Genomic DNA, 21,970 nt, shown 5'->3' with positions numbered 1-21,970 from the left:
TTCCTGTTATTCCAACAATCTTATAAATATTTCTTGCAATCCCATACACCCCCAATAAGCCTTATTCAGCAATGAGTCAGTTCCACTGGCAAGCCCCTTGGGAAAGGTTAATTTGAAGTCTGCTCTTTTCTGCCAGATCCTAACCAGAACTTGGTCTCTGACCAGGGACTTGGTCTCCTCTCCCAGCATCACAAGAATGGTCAGTTTCAGCCTGTCACAAAGTCTGAATCAGCTGCTTTCTCTGTCTTCAGGACACAAACCACACTCAGGCTTAATTTCTGCACAGAATGTAGTACATCTCACATGCCTGTCATGTAATTTCATCACTAACATTCTGTGAAACACAACCAATAGCTGCAAAACTACCTCTGAGAGCTTTCTTTTTGACTCTTCTTTGGGTCCTGAGCAAAGCTGTATCTTTAAATCTCTTCTCCCAGCTGAATATCGTACTCCATTCTTCCAGACAGATTATTTTAATTTCTTAATATTCCTCATACCATGTGATATACAGTAAACTCTCTGGCTCCAAAGGAAAGTGTCCTTTTTTTGTTCAGTTAAGCAGTTCCAATTGTTTCTGTTATGCAGCACTAGTATTTCTGCAGCACACCTTCCCTAGATTTTGTGCCGGGAATTTAAACTACACAAAGACACAATTACTAATCCCACACCAGCCACTTGTAGTTTGTTCAAACATTTCTTTCTCTTTTTTCCCCCTCACTCCTTCATTTCTGCTTCCATTCCATGTAAGCTTTACACTTCTAAGTCCATATGTACCTCTCCCATCATCCAGAACAACCTTAAACTTTATATATATACCCATGGAAAAAAAAAAGTCTTCCTTCAGAGGGTTTAATAATCCCAAAATCTGGATTACATCAGTATTCTGTCACAGAGGAACAGGGACTTTGAGAAATCAGTTCAATGCTTGAGGTCACATGAGTTTTTGGTGGTTTTCTGTTAATATTTTAGACATTCCAACAGGAGTTCCCACCATTAATGTAAAAGTAAAATACACTAGTGAATTACATCAGAAAAGTCAAACCACTGCTGCCACAGGATGAATACGCTTACTATGAATATTAATGTGTCTCTTGGAATTAAACATTAATACTTAACATACATACCATGAAGTTTAAAATCACACAAACACTGCAGGGAGAGGAAGAGGAGTAGAGAAGGACTAAACAAATGAGATAAGCCCTAGAATCTGGAGATGTTATTGATTCCACAAATTAAAGGGCATTCCTGAGATAAGCTAAAATATTTTCATGTGTAACAGGACAACTTGCCACTGTAAATAATTTCTTGTAACACTACAGAGGCTGTAAGGATTTGTTTTAGGTTTTGTTTTAGGTTTTCTATCTCTCCCATCACACTGCAGAAGTGTAGATCCATTACTTCCCACAGGATAAATGCCCTGAGCGGGGCAGTGAGATTGACAGTTCAAAACTGATGGACACAAGCTGTTCCTCTATACCTGAGCACTGAATTCCCATCACCTGCCACACCACTTTCCCATGTAGGGATAACAGCACCTACAGCAGCTCCAAGCAGTAAAGCACACACTCCTGTCTAAACATGAGCCATTCCACTAATGTGAGTTCTTCGAGGTAAGCTCTGAGTAAGCCTGCACAGTGCTTGGGAGTCACCTCTTCTATTTCAGCCAGCTCCCAATTAGGCATCTTATCTAAACTAACCATTTAGGCTCTCAATGGAGTGAGAAAGGTGAGTCACCCCAGGATAAATAACCCAGCCCTCTGCACTGACAAGGCAGGGAGGAGCTGGGATTGATTGAAACCAGGTACCTGATATGAAGACAGCTGAAGTTAAAGGAGAAGAATCTTCCCCTTGGCTAAACTGAGGACTAAAAAGGGCACCCAGCATCTCAGTAATGAGGCTGGGTAGTATGTCCAGTCAAAGGCCTGATGGGGGATAACAGAGTAGATGCTCTCGGTAAGAAACGTGGCTCCAGAAATGTATAAACAGCAAAGCCTGATGCGCATTCGGTTACACTCTCCTCTGGGATTCAGCCGTGGCAGCTCTGCAACCACAGACCCTGGCACGGCCCCTGAGCAGTGCAGTACCTGCCAGGAAGTCCACAGGAAGAAAATACTGCACCAGAATATCCCAGCAGACAAGAAGAATTCCTCAAAAATGAAGCCCCAAGCCAGGCAGCCTTGATGATCCATCCCTCTCACTCACCAGAACGAACCCTCTTAGGTAGCACGCTGGAAATGAAATGTAATCAAACATCTCTCTGACCCAGTGTCATCACATTTCTCTTTCTGAGTCCAAGTCAAACTCTTCCTGCTTCAAGAGGCAGTTTCTGTGGCTCTTCAAATCCCTGCAGCTGCTCTTCTTGGTCTTTTCAACAGCTTGTTCAGAGCAGTCATAGGAGAAAAGCACTAGCCCTCAACACTGACCCTGTGCTTCAGCGTTCAGCAGGAGATGTTATTTTTCTGGACAGCAGCCCAGGGATACTGGACAAAGCCGGAGCAGCAGCAGATGTTGTGATGCATCTCCTGCCCCGGGTTTGGCTAATGAGGCAGCAGAACCCACAGAGCATGAGAGCACGGCCGCCAAACTGGAGACTGCGGCCTGCGCCCTCATCCTTTTCACTGCGTTTAAGATCAGGCTTTGTTGCAGACTCAGGCATGTGAAAAGATCTTTAAAAATACAGATCGATGCCTCCTATTATTCAGAGAGAGGGGGAAAAAGAAAGATACTTGCTGCTGTAGCTGCAAGGAGCATCTCTCAGTTGCATAAAGCACATGCCCAAATTGACTCACCACAATCATCTGTGCCACGTAGCTCTCCGGGCCAGTGTATTCAGTCGGATCTTTGACTTTGACAAGGACTATAAAGTACAAATAATGCCACATGTTGTGCTCTGACTTTATATGCTCCTCAAACGAAACGGTCTTGTTATCAAATTTGTCTCTCTCCAGTCCTGCAAAAAAAAGACACAAATGTAAAGCCAAAAAATAAATTTCAACATTAAAATACTCAAATCTGTTAAATATGTTAGAGAAAGGGACCTAACTTAATTTAAAGGACCATAAATTTGAAGGAGCTTAATTTAAAAGCTATAACTGCATGCAATAACCGCCAGGCAACAAATACCAGGCCAGAAGGCATTCCTGACAGAGGTCTTTCAGCGCAGCATTTATCCTCTTTTGTGATATTTCCTCTTAATAACAATAACAATATAATAAATATGTTAGAGTTTTACAGTGCCTTCTATGCTGGGGGCTATAAAGTGCTTTTACAAGTGTTGGCTCTGACTTTTTCTAGATGGATATTGGTAAGCCCACAGCGTGCAGTCCAGGTCCTGATCTTCCAAAGATTTATGCACACTTTTAGCATCAAGCATATGAACAGTCCCACTTAAGCTGGGGTGGGATTGTTTGTGTGCTTAAGCCTGGCAGAGAGGGTGAGTCTCTGCAGCTTTGAACTCATACAGTCCTTACAGAGCTGTAGTCATAAGAAATTTTTTGGGTTTTCCCTGTCACAGGTCAATCTCTGAAGAGGAACACAGTGAGGAAGGACAGGACTCACCAATGTGCTTTTCTCCCTGGATCTCTTGTGGAGGCTTCCACAAAGATGTTGTGCTAAAGACACTAAAGATGTTGTGCTCTGCACGACATTCATCCCTGTCAGCACAACGATGGAAACAATACCCAGCCTACAAAAAAGCAGGTATTTCTGAAGTCCTCTGGGGGAGTGAAGGTCTGCCCCTCATTGTGAGTGCACTTCAGAATAAGCGTGATTTATCCATGGGCTTCGTGGGGCTGATTTTCACTGAATTTTTGTTATTCCCTGTTTCATATCACCTTCTGAAAACAGGCAGATTTTGCTGTTGTTACCCTTCTGTAATGCACTGTGCTGTGAAATAGCAATCTGTACTTTCATCTGCATCACGCTTTGTGAAATAAAGTCAGCAGCTGCACCATCTCCATTATTGGTGATGATGCAAGTGTGAGACACAGCTCTTCTCCCTCAGATTCAGGGTGGAGACTGTGAAGCCACCTCTTAGCAAAGCTGGCTTTTGATTCATAAACCAAATCTTTTTCCTACTGAGAGGGAATAAATTTGGAATCAAACTCTGGCATTTTTACAGACTTCCTTGTAGAAGATAACCACCCCTTACATCCACACTTTATTTATTGAGAAATAGTTCATTTTCACTCCTTTCCCCATCAAATATCTCAATAAATCAGTAACACCTACCACAGATGAAACAGGTTGTCTTTAGTATCTCCTCCTTTTTCTGCTTTTCACTCCTGAGATCAGCAAATGTATCAATGATGACTCCAAAGATTAGGTTTAGTACAATAATTATGACAATGAAGTAAAACAGAAGATCATAAACAACTCGTGCAGCAAACAAGGGCTCCTGCAACAATAAGGTTGCAATATGATATAAAAATAGCAGAGCTCTAAAATATTAAAGAACATTTTCACATTAGCTCAAGCAAAGCAAATCTTTCTTTTCATATGCCTAATTCTGGTAGCCTTACTCTCAGAAACAGAGAGGGACTGCAGAGGCATAAAACCTAAGACCTTTTCTTCACCATGACTGACTTAGAAGTCACCAAATTTCTTCAGTTTCCCACACATTCATTGGGATAATAGTATTACCCTTTGGGAAGTGCTTTAATATAATTAGCCTTAAAGAGCTGCTAAGTGGAAAGGGCAATTTTCAAAGTGTAAGTGTTTACAGATTTCATGGGGATAAACTTTTCCTCATGTAGAACCTCCCAGTCTGTGAGGTAGGACCTAGACTCCTACTACCAGCACAGGAAGCTCTTCCATCCAGATCAGAGTTATTTGTCTCTGGACTCTTGCAAGCCCTGCTGAGATGCTACTTGCTAATTTATTTATAACACATCCTTGGGTTATAGTGTGGCTCATTAAGCAAAGTGCTGCTTTGCCTTTATTTGTGATGTTCTTTTTGAACCTAAATAAAAACACATAAAGCCACCTAAATATTAAGGCAAGTCCTCAAATGAACTGAATTTTTGAGGAAACTTATGGCAGAGGACATATACCATGATATACAAAACTGTGTTTTGACATTCATGCTATTTGAGTGCAAGTAAACAATAGGACCTATTCCAGGGCAGATGCCATGGAATATAAGCTAAAAATACACATTATGTACCTCAGTGGAGGGTCTTGACATATTTATCAATCAGTCCATTTTAAAAGTTCACATCTGTAATTCCCAGTGTAACAGAAGAGTGATCTCCAGCAACACTTCACAGAATCACAGAATGGCTCAGGTTGGAAGGGACCACAGTAGGTTATCTGGCCCAATCTCCCTGCTCCAGCAGGGTCATCCCAGAGCACATGGCGCAGGATTGCATCTAGATGGTTCTGGAATATCTCCGGTCAGGGAGACTCCACACCCTCTCTGGGCAATCTGTTCAGTGCTTGGTCACTGCACAGCAAAGAAGTTCTTCCTCGTGTCCAGGTGGAACTTCCTGGGCATCAGTTCCTGCCCGTGGCCTCCCATTGCTGGGCACCCCCGAGCAGAGCCTGATCCATCCTCTGCCCCCTCCCTGCAGACACTGACACACATGGATGAGGTCCCCTCTCAGTGTCTCCTCTGGAGGCTGAACAGCCCCAGCTCCCTGAGCCTTTCCTCCTCAGGGAGATGCTCCAGTCCCTGAATCATTTCTGCAGCCTCCGCTGGACCCACTCCAGGAGCTCCATGTCCCTCCTGCCCTGAGGAGCCCAGGACTGGACACAGCACTCCAGACATGCCTCATCAGGTCTGACTTATTAGCAGTGCTTGAAAGGTTATGATAAGCTCCAGTTTTCCAGAAGGGGTAAACAACTACCTAGAGTTCCTTTCTTCAAGTATCTTCATCACACCAAGCTTAGCTCTTCCTGTTAAACATTCCATCTGGGATTTAAAAATTACATGGATAAATCAACAGTGTGACAAGAGACCAGACTAGATACAAATACTGTCTATAACCTCCAAAAATTGACTCTGGCATTCATGAGATGCACAGGGAGTAATGCACTTCCTCAGCCAAAACACTTACATCTTTGGAAGGCTTCCTGAGCACGTCTCCCACACCACCACCATTCCTCAGGCCTTGGTTTAATACGGTCACAATGCACATGAGCAGGGTGTCACAGGTCCTTTCTATTCCATCCTCCTCCTCTTCACCTGCAGGCAGGAGGGAGGCAGCTTTAGGAGTCACAACATCAACCCATCACTCACCAAGCAAAGCCACAGTTCTTTGTTGCAGAAAGCAACTGCAATGCACATCTGTCTTTCATATTCCTCAGCTAGAATTCCACTGATCATCCCCACCCCTGTGAATGTCGCTGCTGGTGACACACTTAGGCACATCAGGCATACTCAGCCTGAAGAGAGATGGAGAAAATCACACCAGTGCTGTTAAGGACCCAGAGCTGCCATCTCTATTCATGGGAGCACCTCTTCTCCTTGCAGTGCTCCCACTGGTTTCACTGGGCCTCCTAAAAATTCATAGATGAGAAGCAATATAAACACAGAATTAGAAGCACATTTGTGAAGGCATTGTCTTCCTGTGAAATCATCCCTCTACCTACTCATGTACAAGCCAAGTCATGTTAGCATTTCAAACCATTAAGAAGGAGCTGGCTTTTAGACCAGTAAATCTGTCCACGATCTTTCCACCAGCACACAGGTCTGATATACATTAAATGAAAGGCTCTCCCTGACCTCAGCCTGAAAACTTGGATTCTATTCTTATCTCTGCTGCAGAGCTGCTGCGTGGTTTTGGCTGAGCCACAGAGGGTACTATTGTGCAGGAGATGTCTGAACGTGCAGAGGAGCTGGGCTGGAACACCAGTCCCTGGGAGGAATTTGTCCGCATTGGCCAGAATTCCTCCCACCACGCACTAGCTCCCATGCTGGGGCTGCATCAACAGCCTCCCTTTGAAGAGCTCTGCTTGAGTTGTTCCATGTGTCCTGCTGGCTTGCACTGAAGGGTCAGGGCTGTGATTGCCATTTCTCCTGCCTTCCTTTCCCTTTAGGGATACACTCGCTTCAGACAGCGATTCACACTTGGTTTGCTTCACGCACTCATTGTAACATAATTTAATAAATAACAACATCCCACTGTGACAGTTGACTGAAACACATATTTAATAGCCCCAAACCACCACATCATCTGGGGCACCGAGGTAGACTTTAATAAATTGAATTGACCAAAAGCACTCACATTACAGACAAGTAATTTGGATTTAAAACACGGGATCCCCAAATTGTGGGGCATACATCCCATGACTGGGATGTGCACAACAGTGCTGGTATCTGCTGCTTTTGCCACCACTGCTTTTGCTCTGCAAGTAAATTAAATGAGAAACAACTCCTGATTTAAGGAACTCTGAGCAAAAAGAAAAGCAAAAGCAGACATCAGGATAGACTTCCTGTTAAATTATATGGTCATTAAAGACATTATTATGACTAGTAATTCCAGATTTAAAAATAACTACTTAAATATTGAAACTGAAAGGATTGAAACATGAAACCTTTCTTATCCTGTCAAATCTGGACTTTTTTTTACCAGCACAGTGATTTTCATCATATCAACTAATTTTTGCTTTATTTCCTCCTCCCAAACAATACTCCATCTTTTTTATCAGAGCCAATATCTGTGCTTGAGAAGCTGGCCATCCACAACACAAATTATAAGCCTTGATAAAAGCCACAGCTTCTATTTCCTTTAGGTAGCTACAATATTTTCACTGTTCACAAGACCAGGGTCAGGTGCTGGGAACAACAGATGATCAGATTCTGGTGAACACTGGGGACAAACCACGGCTGAAAACAGGAAGCTGCAACATGAGAGAATGACCTACCAGCAACCCTCTCCATGCACTGCACTCTCCATGTGCACTGGGATGCAAATTCAGAGCAAGCCCAGGCTTCAGAGAGATGCAAGATGCATCACCTGACTGGCACATCTTGCAACACAGAGTCAGCATCCCACATGGCACCCAGAAGGGAAAGCTCAGGTTGCAAGATCTTTGCCAAAGAATCACAGAGCAGACAGCCCAAAGCTGGCAGAAACCTCTAGTGCAGCAATGTAGTCTGTGAGGAATGTACAGACACTCATTTCTCTATCCTATTTCCATTCTCAGATGTGGAGTAACAAGGGCTGCCTTCAGCGGGGGAGCCAATTCTGCCTCTGCTGCTCAGCAGCACTCAGAACCCAGGATCAGCCCCCCTAGTCACCAACCATGCCCATATTTGAAAGAAAGGAGTGGATCTGTAAAGTGAATTGTTGCTAAGGCCCCAATATTGACACTAATTGAGGTTCAGGCATGTTTATTTGCAACCAGCTCCAGACTGGCGAGTGTCCCATGAGTGGCTGGACAGCATTAGGCTGGCTGTCCTCTGATTAAGTTTAATTCAAAGGCAGAGCAGGTTAAGCACTAAGGCCACCCCACAATGTTAATCACAGGGTAGGAAGTGGGATGAGAGGGAGATTTACCTCAAAAAGCCTCATCTGACTGCCCACAGCTACCTGGCTCCTGAGCCACACAGGTACAGGCAGGTGAGACACACCAGTGCCCACATGGATCCAGATGAACCTGCACAGGGTAGTACCAAATCTGGGCGTGGAATGAGCCTTTGGAAATATCCCCTTTTACAAACAGATACCTGTGCACCTTTCCAGTTCAGGTCTTTGTGGGTTACAGAGCACAAGGAGACATGTACTGTAGGATGTGAAGTTCCTTTAGGTGATTAAGCACTTCACCAGGCACAGACTGAAGTGATCTGGAAATGCCTTTGCACTGAAGAGTGGGAGACTCCAAGGGAGATGAGACCTTCTTTTTGAACAGGTGATTCACTGGCTAAGGTGAGCAAAACTCTTCTTGCTGAATGCTGGTTTTTTTAATGTTACTGGATAAATAAGATCTCTTCAAGATTAACTGACAGTACACTTAGATGTCTTGTACAGCTCCCTTTCATTATGGTTTGATTTTAAAGCAGCAGTACACAAACAATAAGAAATGTAAGATTTCTATCATTTAAAGAGCTTGGCAAAAGCCACACTGCGTCTCTTTTGACTGATTGATTACTCTTTGAATGCAGCAGCTTTGCCAATAGCTCTTAGACTGTTTTCTCTATCTAGTCAGACAGCTTCCCATGTTGTTTATGAGGCCTGTTTACACACCAGCTGGGGAGAAAAAGCCTACTTTTATAGCCCTCTGCCTGAAGCCTTTGATCCTAAAAACTCAGAAATTAGTAGTGGAAGAATAAAGCTTATGAAACAGCATTGTACTAGCACACAGAGTAGGAAGGGACCATTTATGTCCTCAGTTTCAGCCCCCAGCAACCACAGGCAACTGTGGCAATAAATGTTTTAAGCCCGTGGATCAACCACTGTGCACACACCTCCACTGCAAAGGCCTCAACACACTAAAACAAACTTAGTATCTGGAGTGAAAGACTAACCTCCACAACTAGACTGTGCCACATGAAAAGAGTGGGAGACAGACACTCCTGGACCTGGGTTCTTAGGTTTTATGGCTACACTACAGCCTTGGCCTAGATGCACGAAAAAAGAATACACAAAAGCTTGCTGATATATGTGCTATGCCATGAAAATCAACTTACGTGGCCCTAAACAGATCTAAGAGTGGCTCAGTGTGTGCAGGTGAGGATGCTCCAGATAAGCAGCAAGTTTTTTTCTCTAAGTCACTTGGCACGAAGCAACCTGTATATTCAGGCATAATGATTCAGCAAGCTCTTTTAATAACAAAATTAATGTCAGTGCATTTGGAAATTAGGTGTGGGAAGCACTCCCATTAATAGCAAGCTGCCAACTATGCTCCAAGCGTTGCAGAAAGTTGAGCACTTCTGGCTCACGATAATGATCATTACTTCTCACACAAGCAAAAGTCCCTGCAATAGTAATACTTAAATTATAGAATCCCAGAATGGTTTGGGTTGGAAAGGACCTTAAAGATCATCTTGTTCCAACCCCCCTGCCATAGACAGGGACACCTTCCACCAGACCAGGTTGTTCAGAGCCCCATCCAACCTGGCCTCGAACACTGCCAAGGATTCCTTGGTTCTAGTCTGAGGGAACTTCTGTACTAACCTGGGTTAATAACTGGGATGCTTGTGGAACAGTTCTCTTTTGGACAGGCTCTCATCATTGATGTAAGGGTTGTAGTGGGGACTTCACCAATACCTGTGGGAAGAGCAGGATGTTGACAAAAAGATATCACACTGATGTGAAGTTTTAAATCATTATTTTCTAGAAGTGAATCACTGAGTTGGAAAGTTAAGAGGGAAAACCAGCACAAATTATACCACCAATTCCTCCTTCCTCAAAGAGTTTGCCTCAACAGCTCAAAGCAATCACAGTGAACAAAACCACAGTTTTATATTTACTGTATATCACAGCTATTCCCATTTCATCTCCTGAAATTAATGAATCTACATCAAATGCTGCTGCTTCTGGTTAGAACAAAATATATTCAAAGCATGAAACAACTGTCAGATATGAAAATAATGTCAGTTTTAAAACCATTAGATAAATTATTCACAAAAGCTGACAAGAAGGACACCAAGCTGATGTTCACTTATCCTGAATGTAGAATATTTAAGAGTTTTCAAGGATTATAACACAGTTTGTACTCATTTGTAAATATGTATGGGTTTGTGTAAAACACTAATTTAACATTCCCAAAGTGGGTAAATGTGTACATCAGCTTGATTTTATCAAACCAATTTTATCTTGTGCATCTTCAACAATTTTCTGCATTTCAAATCAGAGGTACAAAAAGGTTTAAGGGGAAAAAAACCCGAAGGCAAAATCATACAACAAAAATAACAGACTAAGACAATGTGCGTAAGGGAGAAAACACGCACTCTGACTTTCTCTTTCTGCTACTTTATAAAGAAAAAATTTAAAGCACTTGTCCTGGGAAGCATAATGTTCCCTCAGTATGCAGTCAGCATATTTTCTTGATGAGTTTTTTGATCAGAAATGGCAATGTATGAAGCCAGCAAGAACATACCCACACCACAAAAATCTGCCAAGAACTCGACAGAAGCAACAAAAACACACAGGAGCTCCTGCACCGGATCAGACCAGTGCTGTGAGGAGCCTCACATCTTACTAAGATGGTTACAACTACCTTTGAAATGAAACTTCACAGCATAAATTCTGTCCCAGAAATGAACGGTAAGTCAAATATAAGCCAACTTAGCCCTTAAAGGATGATCAGTGGAAAAAAAAAATTATAAAATTACAGTATGTTAAAGAAATCTGTCAGGTTTCCTATTTTTTTAATATGGTATCAAACCAGCTATATAAGAACACCATGCCCATGAGTCTTGAATGACCTTTGCCTTGTTTGTGTGCTTTAAATCCTGAAATAACAACTTTAGGGAAAGGCTGGCAAACACTGAGTGCACACAGTCCAGGCTGGATCCCACCGGTTGTTCTGCGCTTGTGTGCAGGTCTGAAGAGCTCAGTATTGGGGAAAATCATGCCCTTAGGAATTTAATCACAAGCTATTCTCAGGTATTTCTATGCAGACATTTCTATGCCCATGCTCCCAAGGAGGCTGGTTGGCAGCACATACAAAGTGCTCAACAGACCAGACCTGGCTCCTTTCTAGCTAAGCCAGTTTGTAACTCTCTATTCACATTGGTAAAAACTCTTATGCCAGAAAGCTGGAACTCTGGCCTTTTTAAAACTGGTTAAAAACCTCCCAATGATTTTACTGAAGCCAGGATTACACAAAAATTATATGAAACACACACTACATTTAAAAGAATCGTTTGATGTGTGAATTGTGTAATAAATTTCTGCTGGATGTAATCAAACAAATGCAGCTACATGTTAATCATATGCCTCATATAGTACACAGAAATTACTATGAGCTGCTTTTAAGGTGGGATAAGAAATAATAGAATTCACTTTGAGGTGCTTTTCCAAATAATTAGGAAATAGAGATTATTTTTTTTAACATTATCACGAGTTTGAAAAGCAAACATAACAAATCACAGGTGTTGGGTTTCAGTATTTCAACAAATAAACCCAGCCTAAAACAACTGTATACACATTCAATTTTACACAGAGACTTAACTGAGTGCTAAGGTATATTGTAGCGCTAAACCTGCATTATATGGGAAATCTGTTGTTTAAATATGTCTTAAAATGGCTTTTGGTGGTCCTTGCAAACACATGCTTCTTCTTCCCAACACCCCCCACGGTAATGTTATCTCGGAACTAGAACTGGGCCGCCCCACGTCGTGGGTGGGGAAAGGGATCCAGAGTATATGGAATTAGTTCTGCTCTCACAGGCACAAATAAAGCAATTTGATGTCCTTAGGTGAAAGTTAGGTTAGGCAGACAGAAAAGGGATACGTTGGATGCAAATTTTAATATAAAAAACAATACCTGCAGCAGGGGTCCTGATTTTCAACCTGTCGACCTCCATGATAAAGTCATCCTTCAGGAAGAGGAAACCAATGATGGAGAAGAGATAAACCAGGATAAGTGCCAGCACTGCAGTGAGGATAATTGAACGACCATTCCGGGTAACACTTTTTATCACATTTAGCAATGTCTCTTCCCTGTACACCAGATCAAACAGCTGGGAAAGGCACAGAATAGAGGAAAAATGCATACAAATGAGGCAATATATGGATGCTACACAGGAAAACAACCTGAACTATTGAAACATGTATCAAGCTGTGTTCTACATTCCTGGCTTCACAAACCCACAATTCCCACTGATTTCAGCGGGAGCTGGGCATGCTTATGGAGGAGAAAACCTAGCACAGAACTTCAGGGTTTAAGATAAATTAAGATAATCAAAACTCACAAAGTAAACAGAGCCTGATCCAGACATGGGTAACAGTGACCAACAAGATCCATTGTTTCCCCATGTTCAAAACCAAATTAGAATTAAAAACCAATGTCTTTATACTATGGATCTATACCTACAAAATAATTTTTCATCTCCCATCTGATTATTATGGGCTGCAACTCAAAACTGCACTCATACAGGTTAAGTAATTAAATGTCTGTAAACTGTTTCTTTGAGCTCACAGCATCATTTAAAAGCCGTTCACATGTACAAGGATCAGAGCCACCTCTTTTTAAGTCAAAACAAATTCATGGCACTGTTTGTATAAAACTAGAAACTTCTATTCTTCTTTATTCTGCACTACATCTTTCCTGGTATTTAACTTTAAAGAAAAGTACATATTACAATAATACTGCCTTAAATGTCAAAGGCCTAAAATAGCAATTAAATGTGACAGGAGCTTTACAAGAATTTATAACTTTTTTTCTATTTCAATTTTATTTACATTCTATAGTGCTTTGGACCTTATCTATAACGTATGTATTTCCACTTGAAAACACTCAGATTACAGATATAAAGAGATACACTATGATTTATCAAAATGTTCCACAGAAGAAGGTATTAGCCCCAATTTATAAGATCTGAAATCCACAGCCTTGTGAAAGTATTAATAATAAAGGAAGAAAGGGGGAAGACAGTTATTCATTCCATACAAGGCAAAGACTTAAGAACAAATAGTAGAGTTTAGAATACATCCACTACTAAGTGAAAACCTGGAAGGAACCTGGGAATGTAGACAATTATAACGACCATGAATAATGGACATTGGTACTGAAAACAGTAAGTCCATAGAATGTTTCTTAAACTACTTGACACTTTGCAAAGGATTTTAAGACAGAGTCCACCTTACTCATTGAAGGAATAGCAGGTAATTTGCTGTGCATTTTTTAAGCACGAGAGTTACATCAATTTGCAAAACGTCCTGCAGCTACAGCCACAGATCTTGACTCCTTTGAAATCTGCCCAAACTTTGAAGCAGACTTTAATGTAAAGATCTGGAAAGTCTGATTTCAAAAGGAGCTCAACCAGAGTTAAGCACTGAACCCCTGAAAATTTTAGTGTCCTTAACACACCTCTGAAGTGTTGGGAGTTCACCACTATTCAGGAAGCTGAGAAAAAGATACAACAACAGGAAAGCAAACCCATATAAATGACCACAATTTAGTCAGTCTCCCGACAAGTTTCACGTGTTCCAATATAAAGCAACAGGATTAGAAAACAAGAGCAGTGAAACACCTTCTACTGCTATTCAGCATGAAGGGAGCAGTTAGTGGAGTTTAGCATAATTTTGTGTGATTCATTTTCACTACACCTGTATCACGTTATAAAAAGGCATTCCATCTGGGTAATGGCAACAAAAGAAAATGAAGTGGGATACGTTTAAAGTGATGGATCTCCCTGCTACACCAGAAGCATACCATCCTCATTTCCCACGTAATTTTTTTAAAATTTATTTTATTAGGGCTGAGGAATGGGATACGTTGGTATAGGTATGATGCACACATGGGTGGGAAACTCCTGTCCCAGAAATGTCATGACTGACACAAGATACAGGAACGACGGACACAGAATATGAGGAAAGCTGGGAGAAAGGACTGGGCTTGATGATGATGATTGTCTGAAAAGAAAGGAACAAACTTTCAACTCTAAAGCAGATAAAATAAGTCCTAACAGGAACAGGTTCTAACAAAAACAGCAGCTCCTAAGGGGCAGCAACGCAACAGCGTGCTAAAAATACACATGATTTGGGCTTGATTGTCAAGAAGAAATTGAAGACAGCTGTATGGGTAACGGTATTTTCTATTTTTGCAAAGTTTTCCTCTGCACAGCAGTACATACTTACCAGGAAACTATAGAAGAATTCATGCACACAGAGGCCCAGCATGCAGACCAGGACATATGCCACGTGGTAGAGAAAAGCCATGTCCATGATGACCGCCCTGTAGCCACGGGTGAAAGTGCCACGGTTCCCAACAAAGCTCACCAGAAACACTATTTTGTTACAAAGCTGTGGGGGGGTAACAAAGGTTAGGTTTATTCCATCAGAAAATATCCTGTTAGTTAGTGTTTGCATTGCTGCCTACCTGTTGGTTTGACTAAATGCTCAACTTTTAGATAGCTGGAGCGAGGTGTGAGGAATCCAGCTCCAATGGTGCACTGGGAACAAACCCATGAGAGTAAGTGGAAGGACGTCACCTCTCTGACACTGCACTGTGCCTCATTTGTGATTTATTTCTATGAATTGTAATTTATTTCTATAACCTTACTGAGTAGGTGGGGGGGATTAATGTCATGAGGCATTAAAAAAACTGAATTACTAACAATCTTGAGTTTAGACTCTGCAAAAGCAGCTAGGAGTGCTACTACAAAGAGAACAAAAGTAACACAACAGAAAGTGTGGGGGGGGGTGAGATCTACTGTTTCCCTCAGATCATGGTTTTCAATATAAAATCCCTAAAAACAACAACAAAAAAATAAAACTGAGGACATTTTTGAAGCACAGAATTTAAGCAACAGCATCAGGCTCTCCATTGCTCCCAAGCTTTGCCTGCACTCGAACAGTAGTGCAGGAGTGAAAAGGTGAGGTCTAACCTCACCTGTTTGGCAGTCCAGAACAACCAGTGAGGACTAAACATATTCTTTTGTTCACAAATTTGACATGGGCAAGCACTTTACTTGCCTTGACCTTCATCTGGGTAGTTTTAAGTATGTGAAATTCCCACAGAACTAGTGCCAAGTATCCCAATACTGAGGTGAATTAGAGCTGTAGCAGTCAGGCAGAAAGCTAAAGAGATGCCTTGTGAGCACCACTTTGTATCTCACCAAGCTCAGTAAGCATGCAAAAATATTCACGTCTAAGTTAAGAGATCGGGCAAAGGGCTGAGAGAATTTTTAATTTTGAAAACTCTTTTCTTCTCAAAAATATACTTAACATCACAGAAACATTTCACAAATTGATGTCAATATTGCTGAGTGCACTTGTAGAGAAAATTATGCTTTTAACATGAGAAACTTTATATTTGATTGCCCTTATATAGCAATATTTCTTTAAATTTCATATTGTTTTTGATTTTAAAACATTTGCATATGCACAAAACGAAAACAGCTTTTTTTTCTTAGCTTCCCACTTTGCTGACACTGCTGTTTCAGGATGACTGGAAATGATTTATTTTTTTGGCTTAACCATTGAACCAGAAAAAGAAGTTTTCACACAGCTCTAATGAAAGGGGTTTTTAAAAAGGAGACCCTTAATATCTTTCCTTTTGCTGGCAGGGAAATTCCCCTTGCTTTTTAAGTACTTACATTAGCAGCACCGAGAAGTATCAAGGTAGGACCGAGCCCTATGGTATATATGGACCTGAGAATAACAGACACCAAAAAGGGGCGAATACCAACGGGCTTGGAGATGAAAAACAGCATTGCTGTACAAAATGCCACTGCTATCCAGAGAAGCACGGAAAACAACGGTGAGAGTGTGCCTGTGCAGAGGAGAAAGGGAGATTTGAGACAGGCATCTTTGGAGAGTCCATTTTTCCCCGTGAAATAGCCCCAAAAGATCAATTCCTTCACCAATATATCTTAACAAAAGTGTGATTCATGCACTGCAACTGCTGACCACGACTTGCCCAAATTGCAGTGAGAGCTATTATTCTCATAGCATTGTTGATTTTTGCACAGGTAATTATAAAGAGCAGCTAATGAAATTTCCATTAAAATCCAAGGAGTGCTCAGAGATGGAGCAGTTTACCCTCCTGCTGGAGCAACCTGCTAATCAGCTCTCTTCTGCAGGGATCATTAGGGCTCCTCCGGTCTATGTCCATAATTGCTCGGCTACAAAATAGCCGGTCCTGGGGGCAGCACAGCGCGGCAGTGTCACGTTTCCATCCCCAGCTGCACCGAAGCGCCCCGCCTGGAAAAGCATCTTTCTCCCGCCCGGCTGCGGGTGTTCAGCGGGAGCCTCCGCCTCTGCACGGGAGCAAGGCACTTCCCGCAGCGGGAGGCAGCCACGGGGACTTGGGTAGGGACAGGCAGCATCTGCATGGCCGGGAGCAGCTGAATAGCTGTGCCTTGCTCCCGGGAAGGCAGCAGGTCCCAGGTCCTGCTGAGCTCCCGAAGGCATGTGAGCCGCTGTCTGCACAGCCAGTCTCGGCTCCTCTGCAAGATGCTGGCTCCGGGCTCTCCCCGAGTTTTGAGAGATGCCCCTATATTCGCCTCTCTCCTCTGCTTTAAGCCCTAGAAACACACCACGTTGCTGTGATATAAAAAGCACATTCAGAGCTCAGGGCACTGTCACACTTGTACACTGACTTCTATTGTTATCGGATGAACCGAGAGGTCAGTGATGGGGGGAGAAAGGAATAGAAAATTTAGCTAAACTCACAATAGCAATCATGCTATCTCTTTGGCAACAGATGCACAGCTGAGCAGCATCACTGGGATTAGAAAACAATGAGATGAGGCCCTAGCCTCAACATTCAGATGGCATCCAAACTTTTCCAAAGTTCAGGAGTGTTTATATCCTTGGCAGGAGGTTCAAGGTCGCCTCTTGTCAGATAATTTCTCCGCCAACAAGATTTGGAAACTTTTAATGGATCCTAAAATATATCTTTCCAGTGGATCTGAAAGGTAAGGCCAAAGTTCTCTATGGTTCTTTAACAAATCACTTTTCCTTCTTCCTTACTGCAGATCCCACAATTTCACATAGCAGAACCCACACCAGTAACGTGCAGACAGGCACTCCAGAGGCAAGGAGCCTTCATGGAATCATGGAATAGTTTGGGTTGGAAGGGACCTTAAAGATCATCTCATTCAAACCCCTGCCATGGGCAGGGACACCTTCCACTAGCCCAGGTTGCTCAGAGCCCCATCCAACCTGGCCTTCGACACTTCCAGGGATGGGGCAGCCACAGCTTCTCTGGGCAACCTGTGCCAGGGCCTCCCCACCCTCACAGGGAAGACTTTTTTCCTAACACCTAATCTAAACCTACTCTCTTTTAGTTTTAATCCGTTCCCCCTTGTCCTGTCACCCCAGGCCCTTGTAAATAGTCTCTCTCCATATTTCCTGTAGGCTCCCTTCAGAAGTTGTCTTCAGCTGGAAGGAACAGTTTTGCTTATGTCCTATGACATAAGCACTGCAGGTACCTGCTACAAGGCAGCATTTTGGGATGATTAGCTCAGCACAGGCATTTCAGACAGGTGGATTTAAGCAGAGTGAAGGGGAAAAATGGGAGACAAAACTCCAGCTGTTGGGTCAGGCTTTGGTGGAGGGGGAGGCTGGAATTAAGGAGGTTGCCTCATGACCTGCTAATCCCATTTGGTGACATGTATTGTTTATTGCTCAGGAATCCCTCTGGCTTTTACAAGCACTTGGAACTGGATTCCTGAAATGTGCTATCACAGGATTACTGGGGCTACTTAAACTAATACAACATAAATCTGAGTTCAAAATAAGTATTAATACCGACTGATTGCAGACCAGAGGATTTCCATGAGTATAGATTAGCTAAAATTTAGTCACTTAAAAGGTTTACTTTTAACTCTTTACTTTTCCTCTCATCCTCCATGGGCTCTAATGTGTGCACTCACTCCTGCTGACTCCCTCAGTTTACAAACAGGAGAGCACAAATGCTTCCCTTTTCCAGGCCCCAGCCCTGCAAACTTTGCTTTACTACACGAGGCTGTGGAGATGTGACCTGCAGAGACCACCCCATGGGGTGAAAGGGCAGCGTGGTGCCCCTGCCAGTATATTTTAATCTTCTGCCTTTCTGTTCAAGCCAGCCAACAGGAATGTTTGCCGGTGCCAACTGTGGTGTTTGTGAAAAGCACATGTATCTACTAGAAGCTGGATTGCTTCCACCAGCCCAGTTCACATGCCATCAGACAGAGGTGACTCTCAGTCACATTACTGACTGGACTGGACATGAATCAAAGACCCAGAGGTGAATGGCTCTGCTCCCATTACCAGTATTCTGAACTATTTAGTCTCCTTTATCCCAATTAAGCTTGTTTTGGCTTCGAAGAGGCCTCCTGCTAGTCTGCTGCATTTATAGCAAACAATAAATTCCATTAAATATTTCCTGTGACATGGGATGAAGCAGAGACAGAATCATAGGTTTTAAGCATATTTTTATATAATGCATTTGTCCTCTGCAACAGTTATGCCCCTTTATCCCAATAAACAACACAGTCAAAAGCCAACAAGCTAATTTTCAAATCACTCTATTCTTTACGTTTTCAAGGCTGCGAGTCATTCAATTTGGTCACTTTTAAGGAATCTCTGTCCCTCTGCTGGCCAGGAATCCTCCTTCAGTTCAGAAGCTGCAGTAGGACACTGCAATATGGCAATACATATAAAAAAAAAACATTAGCTGAGATCATCTAGATAATCTTCAGCTTATATTCTGTCTATTTTACTCCACACTGCGTAGGCCAGGTGAAACGCAGAAGATCAACTACCACGTTTCAGACAACATCTGGCACCTACTTAGGAGACACTGAATGGCTTCTGCAGCACCTGAAGATGCAGTTTTATTTGTCAACCTCACAAATGAAAGCATCTAAAATTAAAAGGAAAAATAAAACCAAACTCCACTTGCCTTCATCTCCATCATCTCCAAAAGGGTAGAAGAGAGCAACTGCTAAATTGATGAACACAGCCAGGTTGAAGGAAATGCTCCCCCAGAGAGAGATGTGTCTGGAGAACCAAAACAGGGCTTGATTATCTAGAAAGGGGAAAAGAGCAACCATCAATGAAATGAAAGCAGGAAGAAACTCAATCAGCAATGGTCTGAAGAGAATTAAAAAATACAGATTAATGTAGAAAATATGCAGATCTTTAAAATTAACTAAAATACACAAATATTAAACATAGGTTTGACATAAAACATAGCTTCAAACAGAGCTTTTAATCCAAAGATCACAATGCAGTTTATTATATATGGGAGTTTTGCCCCTGGTAAGATTTTAGGACTGGATATTTTGCAACAGAGTCTTTTCAGCTGCAGCCTCTGTGCAGGGGACACAAAAAATAGATTTTAGCACTCTGAATGCCAGTCAACCAGAAGACCCAGAATGGGTCATCCAGATAACCTAATTGGACTAAGTGCTCTGCTGACATTATGCAAAGAACGATGGAATAGGCACAGTTTCAGAACTCTGGTATGTTCCCAACCTTTGTCAGGCTGAAAACATCTTGATCTGCTTTGGGCAGCAGATAAAATTTTGTCTGACTTGGGTTTGGTACTACAAAAGCTGACTATTTCCTGCATGATACTCAGATGTCCAAGGTCACCTGCTGACAAACAGCTCTGTCGTCCTGCTTAAAAGGACTCAAACGAGCCATGATCTCCATATGTGAAGTGCTGTAAAAACACACAGAAAGAGTCCATATCCCAAAGAACCTACAACCTAGTTAGAGAGGGCTAAAAAGGGAAACAGGGCAAAACAGGGTTAAGCCTTTGTGTCCAGAGTCACAAACGATTCAGCGAGAAGGCTGAGAACAAAATCAGAGGGTGCTAAGACCCAGGCATGCACTTCATATATATGACTGCACTACAATATGTATAAATGAACATTCAAAACAAGATTCTATGTGCAACAGTGCAAAAAGATCTCTAGCCAGAGGAGTTTTGCGCATGATGTGTCCCTGTTAATTAGGTTTTAAAGTACTGAAAACCTCCTGGAAGTATGCAGAACAACCAGCTAACTTTTTATAAACAGCAGACTCCTTCAACTGCAAATGGCTGTCTCAGGCTTTAGTTTAAATAGACTTTAATGGTGATTAGGCAAATATTCAGATTTCACTGTGATAACCTTAAACTGCTGACTGCTGAGATTTAAGCATGTGAAGCCACTGCAAATGACATCTGTCAATTTAAGCAACACACACTGCATGCTAACAGATACTTGGCTACAGAATGAACTGAGCCTCAACCTGTATTATCTTTTCAAATACAAAAAAACCAACACAGAGACTTGTGAGCCATTCCACTGATGACAGGAATTGAGGAATTTCTGTTCTGAATAAAAATAAACCAATTGTCTTTGTTTATAGCATTAGGCAGGTCTGGTCCATCTAAGAGTTGAGTTGGGCTCTTTTATTTGTGTTTCTTAAGCAAAACCCCCAGATATGATTTTGTTACTGAAATAATTTCTCTACAATATAGCGACTTTTATTCCCAAACAGACTGTGCAGATAGGGAGTTATTTTGGAATCATTTATTTTTCCACTTCTATTTCAGTCAGTTTGCCAGTAGAGACAAGTTCTTAGAGTACTACCAAGAGAAGAAGACTTGGGCTGACAGGGTTCATGCTGAAGACTTATTACTGCTATAATGAAAATTATAGCCTGAGAATTGACATTTATAAAAATTGCAACCAATATCCAGGTTTCCATCACATTAAGGTTGCTAAATATTGCTTTGACTACCCAGACTCCCTGCTGCTCTGACCACAGACCCTGTTCCTCCTTTCCTTCCTGATCAGTTGCTGTGAGCAGCTGATGTGTCATACTCCTAGAGAACCTGCATTTTAGCAGTGAATGACTCTCATGTATTTTTATGTATGTTCAGCATGGAGAAGAGAAGGCTTCAGGGTGACCTAATTGTAGCCTTCCAGTCCCTGAAGGGAGCCTGCAAGGGGGATGGAGAGAGACTATTTAGAAGGGCCTGGAGTGACAGGACAAGGGGGAATGGCTTCAAACTGACAGAGAGTAGGTTTAGATTGGGTATTAGGAAAAAAGTCTTCCCTGTGAGGGTGGAGAGGCCCTGGCACAGGTTGCCCAGAGAAGCTGTGGCTGCCCCATCCCTGGAAGTGTCCAGGGCCAGGTTGGATGGGGCTCTGAGCAACCTGGGCTAGCAGAAAGTGTCCCTGCCTATGGCAGGGGGTTTGAATGAGGTGATCTTTAAGGTCCCTTCCAACCCAAACCATTCTGTGATTCCATGATATATAAAATACAACTTTCTGCTCCAAAAGCAAAGGGCAGAGTTGACAGTGGCTGAGGCAGGAGCCTCCTGTCGCTGGGACATCAGCAGCAGCTCCAGTCCTGGTGAGGGCCAGTGGCTCT

At 42.4% G+C, this 21,970-nt stretch overlaps 1 protein-coding gene across 1 annotated transcript in view; it reads right to left on the bottom strand.

The window, feature by feature from the left end:
- Positions 1-21,970, bottom strand: part of ITPR2 (inositol 1,4,5-trisphosphate receptor type 2) — a 239,252-nt gene that overhangs the window by 23,300 nt on the left and 193,982 nt on the right. The window contains 8 exon segments of the mRNA XM_032688283.1: positions 2,790-2,950; positions 4,231-4,396; positions 6,057-6,184; positions 10,119-10,211; positions 12,435-12,630; positions 14,750-14,914; positions 16,210-16,385; positions 19,503-19,628. Coding sequence (XP_032544174.1) covers positions 2,790-2,950; positions 4,231-4,396; positions 6,057-6,184; positions 10,119-10,211; positions 12,435-12,630; positions 14,750-14,914; positions 16,210-16,385; positions 19,503-19,628 — 1,211 coding nt within the window.

The sequence above is a fragment of the Chiroxiphia lanceolata genome, chromosome 5 (genome assembly GCF_009829145.1).
Source record: "Chiroxiphia lanceolata isolate bChiLan1 chromosome 5, bChiLan1.pri, whole genome shotgun sequence".
NCBI classification, from domain to species: Eukaryota; Metazoa; Chordata; class Aves; order Passeriformes; family Pipridae; genus Chiroxiphia; species Chiroxiphia lanceolata.
This window is presented reverse-complemented; position numbering and strand designations above follow the sequence as displayed.